This window comes from Solanum tuberosum, unplaced genomic scaffold, assembly GCF_000226075.1.
Source record: "Solanum tuberosum cultivar DM 1-3 516 R44 unplaced genomic scaffold, SolTub_3.0 scf00266, whole genome shotgun sequence".
Lineage (NCBI taxonomy): Eukaryota > Viridiplantae > Streptophyta > Magnoliopsida > Solanales > Solanaceae > Solanum > Solanum tuberosum.
Genome location: NW_006239201.1, coordinates 570,274 through 577,159, shown reverse-complemented (window position 1 = coordinate 577,159; position 6,886 = coordinate 570,274). Strand labels below are relative to the sequence as shown.

At 31.2% G+C, this 6,886-nt stretch overlaps 1 protein-coding gene across 1 annotated transcript; it reads left to right on the top strand.

Moving 5' to 3' along the window:
- The first annotated feature begins 627 nt into the window (after positions 1–627).
- Positions 628–3,617, top strand: LOC102591603 (ras-related protein Rab2BV). The gene is made up of 3 exons (XM_006358646.2): positions 628–766; positions 1,105–1,293; positions 2,843–3,617. Exons 2-3 carry the CDS (start codon positions 1,129–1,131, stop codon positions 3,326–3,328), a joined length of 651 nt encoding a protein of 216 aa, XP_006358708.1. The 5' UTR covers positions 628–766; positions 1,105–1,128; the 3' UTR covers positions 3,329–3,617.
- Positions 3,618–6,886: the final 3,269 nt, after the last annotated feature.

Below are 6,886 nucleotides of genomic sequence, written 5' to 3'. Positions count from 1 at the left end.
TTGGATTTTGAAAATTTGATCTTCAAATATATTTTCAAAAAAGGCTGTTTTGGGAATTATGGAACTTCCCTTCACAAATTTCACCATAATTTTTTTTCACCGATAACCCGTTAAGAATATAATAATTTACTATTTTAATTTTTAGTCATACATAAATATAAAATATTAGTATAATCATTACTTTAGTCTTTATTGTTGCAATTTAGTCTAATTTTCTTGTTTCGATGTATGCCTGTATCGCGTCAAATTATTGGACAAATCATAAAAAAAATTGAAAGTATTTTCTTATTGGTTAAACTGAAAAGCGAACCATTAAAGACCAAAAATCGATAAATCGAAAATTGATAACAAATATCTTATTGATTTGGTTATCGGTTTAACATATTTAAAAATCGAAAATCGATAAATCGAACATAACTTAAAATTAAATCGAATTGACCGATACACACCCCTATTTTTTACAAACTTTACAATAAAATATAACTAAATGCCCTTGATTAAATTTTCAAGTTTCAACTTTGTATTTTATGATAAAACTGAGCCTCATTTTTTTTTTAACTAGGGAGACGAGTAGAGTTAGTCAAAAAATAGGTACGTATTGGTGTATTTTAAAAATGGAGATACTCCACGTACCTTACCATTTGCCGCACTTTCACACCAAAAAACTTATATAGAAAAAAGTTTTCTCCTCCAACATTTGCCCATTTCTAAACTCCATTGTTTTCCTCCATTGTTTCTCTTTCTAAAGCTTTTTCTCACCACCCAGGTAAGCCATTTGTACTACTTTGTGCATCAATCAATTTCTATGTATACATATTAATTGTATTTGTATGCATATACGGTTGTGGATCCAGGATTTAATCTTTATGCTTTCAACTTTTAAAGTTTTTAGTAATGAATTCGTTATATTTTTGAAGTTACGAGTTTGTAACTGCTATTTATTGTAAATTTATGTTTAAATTAGTGTGTTCAGATGAACCTGTGCATTTCGGTCTTGGGGAGTATTTTGCTTTGTATTTTCCATTTTTAGGGTTTGTTTGTGTTTGATTTGATTGGATTGTTGCAGATCTAGATGATGTTGCTCTGTTTTTTTATTTTTTGTAGGTTTTAATATAGAGAATTAAAGTGATGGGGAATAGAGTGGATCATGAGTACGATTACTTGTTTAAGATCGTGTTGATTGGAGATTCTGGAGTTGGAAAATCGAACATTTTGTCTAGGTTTACGCGAAATGAGTTCTGTTTGGAGTCAAAATCCACTATTGGAGTTGAGTTCGCCACTAGAACTCTTCAGGTTAGTGCTGATATCACTTTGTTCTTAGTTTAATTTGAAATTCGGTATCATTTGAGCGCTTAGTGTAGTAGTGATGTTGTATTAGTTCATATCGAAAATGTTTTACTCCTGAAAATTGGGGTTAGGGGATTACAAGGTAGGGAATCGAACAGTCAGTAACAAGTTGAAAGTTCAAATAGCTTATTAAGATTCCCTGAAAATTTATACTCCTGTTGTGAACTGCTTGGCACTTTTCATTTCTCGAGATTTAAACTAAGTGAAGATTTTGAACAATATTTTAGAAATGTAATCTGTATCATTTTTGTATGAGGAGAATTGCAGAAATTTAAAGTACTTTTCATGTAGTTTCTAGTTTCGGAAGATCTGATTTTAAAATTTCTAAGAATAAATTTCTCTCGTTTTTCCTCCTTAATTAGTCAAATTGACTCTCCAGAAGTGTAAAGAAAATGGAGATGGAGGGAATAATACTATCATCTATAGCCTTGTGGAATGTTGATTAATATATGTGATTTTGTCGAATTTGTTGTGGTTATCGATGAGAATTGTGTAGAGATTGGTGGAGCGGAAAAGCCGGTGTTTTTTGAGCATCTCCGGTATTCGAGTTGCGGGTTAAATGGATGACTAAAATTTTAGTGGATCAGTTGATGATTGCCTTTTTTTTCTCCCTGTCTGATACAATTCTGGCTAAATGATCATTTTTTACTCCAAAGTTTTAAGGACAAATCAATATATTCTAGCATAAACATCAGCACTGTGAACTCATGAAATTTGTTTCTTCCTCTTTTCGGTAGCCTACATATTCAGTTGTATTTTCAAGTATGAACAAGATACTAGTGCATAGATGCAGCTGCAACATTCTGTATATATATTCTTATTAGGAATGAAGTAGTTCAATGATTGTCCTGTGTAATGATACCAATGAGTTTTTTCAGTTTTGATCTATCTGTACTTCCACTAATGTGCTTTTAAGAAAAAATGTTGGTCTGCTTATTTTATGCCTCGGTTTTCTTACTATCCTACTGTTGTTACTGCTTATATCTCCATAAATGTTGTGTTTTTGCTTTCCTTGAGCCGAGGGTCTATTGGAAACAGTCTCTCTCTACCTGCCAAGGGTAGGGGTAAGGTCTGCCTACACTTTATCCTCCCCATACCCCACTTATGGGACTACATTGAGAATGTTGTTGTTGGTCTTCTTATGACCTGGGATTTCCACTTTTAACTGTTATGTGTGGCTTAATCTGATGGTGCTACGTTTTTTGTTCTGTTGAAATGAAATTATTGGATGGCAGGACTGGTTGTCTATCTGTAATTTGAATTTGAGTGTTTTAGTGGTGCTTATCATGTCCTGTTGAAGAAAACCAAATGCTCTGAAATTCTCAACTTTTAAAACCCTTACGCTTGGTGAACCAGGCATTTGCTTTCTGCTAGCCACAAGATCCAATTCCGTTTGATAAATTTGCTTTTTTGTTTGCGGGTAAATGTGGCTGAAATAGAATTTAGTGTTTTGGCATCAACACTCATGGAGTAATTTATCTACTTCATGATACAGGTTGAGGGAAAGACGGTCAAGGCCCAAATATGGGACACTGCAGGCCAAGAACGGTACCGAGCCATTACCAGTGCTTATTACAGAGGAGCAGTTGGTGCACTCCTTGTTTATGACATAACAAAGGGACAAACATTTGACAATGTTCAAAGGTGGCTCCGAGAATTGAGAGACCATGCAGATTCTAACATTGTCATTATGATGGCTGGAAACAAGTCGGACCTCAACCACCTTCGAGCAGTCTCTGAGCAGGATGGTCAAAATTTAGCTGAGAAGGAAGGACTGTCATTTCTCGAGACATCGGCATTGGAAGCAGTTAACGTAGATAAGGCTTTTCAGACTATACTGACCGAGATATACCATATCATAAGCAAGAAGGCGCTGGCTGCACAAGCAGCAGCCACAACCACCACTCTTCCCGGTCAGGGTACAACCATCAATGTTAATGACACCTCCGAAAATGTGAAGAGAGGCTGCTGTTCTACCTGAGTTAAAAGGTTTCAACGAGGAAACGAGGTTCGGTATTTTTAAATTTTTTGGTTTATTTTACATTATTCAGAGCAAGAGATGTAGATTACTTTCTTGATTATACAAGAGAAAGGGCTTGTGAATGTTAATTGTCCTAGTGATTTAGGAAAGATCTATTCTTCATGTGGTGTACTGTTTAACTATTTGTTTTAGCTTAAGAAGAGATTAGCTTATCTAATATCTTCCCAGATACTTGTTTCTATACAGGAGATTCAATTAAATTCTAGCATCTTCATCTGTATTATTTTGACTTTTCTGGCTTTCTTTTAATTCAATTCCAAGCATTTTCATTCAATTGTTAAACCTCTCTGTAATGGCATTGTTTGTTTCGATATCTTTTGTTTGTTATAGCAAAACAGTGTTGTAGAAAACATATAATATAACATAAACTGGAAAATCGATTTAATGGGAAATATGGTTATACTACTTTCTGTGGAAAAAAACACTTTGATGTAAACATATAACCAAATCCACTAATAAACAATGATAGAATTAGCAATCATTCCCAATTTCACCTTTTTTTTAGTTGTCTTGATGTGATATTGAAAAGTCATTCTTCCACGCTTTGATAGTTTTATGTATGTAGTTGTTTTCATCCTTTATGGTCGGTTTTGACTTGCAAATAATAATTGGGAAAATTTCACATATAGCCATTAAAAATAACTTAATTAGGCGCTATAGCTATAGTGTGCTAATTACTATTCGTAGCTATATTTTAGAGGGAGGAGAGAGGGCAAAGAGTGGATAGAGGTGAATTGTATTTGTATATCTGTAAGATAATTGTATATATGTAACTGATATAAATATGCATGTGTATATTTGGTGAATGAGATTGGGAGGAGGAGAGAGGCGAATTGTATTTGTATATCTGTCATGTAATTGTATATGTACATGTTTATATATAATTTTTATTTGTACATGTATAAGAGAGGAGAGAGGCGAGAGAGAGGAAGAGAGGAAAAAGGTGCACATAATTTTAGCTAAAAAGATGTTGCGAGTGGTAATTAATTCAAACTATAGTTCTGTCAGCTAATTAACTAGTATATGTTTGATTATCCACGTAATTTCCCCAATAATTAGGGAAATTTCACAAATAGCCACTAAAATAACTTAATTAGGCGCTATAGCTATAGTGCGCTAATTACGATTCGTAGCTATATTTTAGAGGGAGGAGAGAGGGCAAAGAGTGGATAGAAGTGTATTGTATTTGTATATCTGTCAGATAATTGTATATATGTACGTAACTGGTATAAATATGCATGTGTATATTTGGTGAACGAGATTGGAAGAGAGAGGAGAGATGTGAATTGTATTTGTATATCTGTCATGTAATTGTATATGTACATGTTTATATATAATTTTTATTTGTACATGTATAAGAGAGGAGAGAGGCGAGAGAGAGGGGGGGCGAGGGGAGAGAGACACACGTAATTATAGCTAAAAAGAAGTTGTGGGTGGTAATTAATTCAAACTATAGTTCTGTCAGCTAATTAACTAGTATATGCTTGATTATCCACGTAATTTCCCCAATAATTTTATCCGTTTCAATCTGTTTGTCTTATTTTGATTTGATGTAAAATTTTATAAAAATAACAAACTTAAATTTAAAATACATAGAATGAATAAAAATGCTTATTAAATTTTTTTAATTTTAAATACACTATACAAAAAATTGAAATTAATTTTTATTATTATTTTTAAACGGATTAAAAAAAGTAAATAAATAAATTAAAACGGATGGAGTAATAGAAAATATCGCTTTCTCCGAGTGGGTTGCATGACACGTGGGTCGGCCAGCAGCTTGGTTAATTAAAAGAATCTTTTCTGCCTTTAGTTATTTTTGGTATTCGTATTAGAGTTTGATTAATTTAAATTCTTATATTCGTATTCTATAAGATTTCATTTGGGGTAAGTGTTCTTTAGCATAGATTTTCTTCCGACCGAAAATTTGAATTTAAAACCTCTAATTTCATCCACTGCACCCTATCAATCCTTAATAATTTAAGCATATTCTATTGATTTCTTAAAATAAATAGAGAGTTTCAATTAAAATTTTGTATTCAATTGAACACATAAGGTACATATTAGCTCCACACATGAAATTTGAATACCACCCACAAATTGTAACACTATTTTTTGATGCGTCAAAAGTCTTTTTTTTAAAAGTATCTTTGTTTGAAGTTAAATGTCGTGTAAATAAAACAGAAGGAAACTTACTATATTCTAATTTACTTTTAAGTCATTTTTAGTTTTTGGAGGATTTGACAAAATCTATATATATATATATATATATAAAGCTGAATATAGAGAAGGTGATGTGGCACCTCTCTATGGCCAGCATTCATATTTTATTTTTCTCCTCTTTTTGCATTTTAAAATTCATAATTTATTAATTAAATAAATTTAAAAAGCCTAACAAAACATACTATGGATAACTAACAGTAATGCTAATAACAAACATTAATGCTAACCCACGTAATAGCAGTTTCTAATAAAGCCCAAATAACTACTTCATCCCACGTACTACACTACCAAATAATGCTAATTAATAATCAACCTTTGGCTTTTCAATTTCCCGGCTTTATAGTTTTTGTGTAAAGATTAAAGAGTATTAGAGAATATATAAATTCCTCCAATTTCATGTTCAGGAAATTTGTAGAAGCATTGAACAGAAGAAGTCAAGAAATGTACGTAACAATTCATTTTAATTTTCTTTTTGCATATTTTGTTGATGACTTGCTATTATTTTCAGTATATTTTTATCTCATTTGTTTGAGCCGAATATGACTACAATTCAATTTTCTTTGAGAAATCAAATTGTGCCAACATAAACTTTAATAGCTTTTGACTTCGGTGCCTCGAGTGAAGATATTTTGATACGGTATGTCACAAATTTATTTAAGCATGATATTTTACTTTTTACAGATCATGAAATGTAATTGATTTTGCAATCAATTCTGGATATATATATATATATATTTATTTATTTATTTTTATCTCATTTTTCGGCCTTTTTTCTATTTTTTTTCCATTTATATAATATACCCATTAACTCTATTAACTATGTTAAATATAGTTAAATAAAATGTTGTAATTATTAATAAATAAAATTACGGATAATTCAAAGTCTTCTTGAATTGTACGTGGCTAATTAATGAAAAGATCACAGGAAAATATCCATAACAAATGTGTAAAATCATGCATAGTTCTTCATTTAATACTCTCTTTGTCCAACAATAGTTATTCACTATTGATTTAGCACACATCTTAAGAAATCATAAATAATTACTATTATCTTTTAAATATATTAAATTTAATATTTTGAGAAATATATTAGCTATCAAATACTCGTATTTACCATCAAAGATAAAATAAACAAAGAATAAATTATCTCTTAGTTTTTCAAACTGAATTGTTGGACAATTATTTTAATATAATGGGCGAGTAAAATAGACAGAGGGAGTAGTAATCTCATTGCTATTAGCTTTATGATTATTTGATTATATTATCAGTTATAAA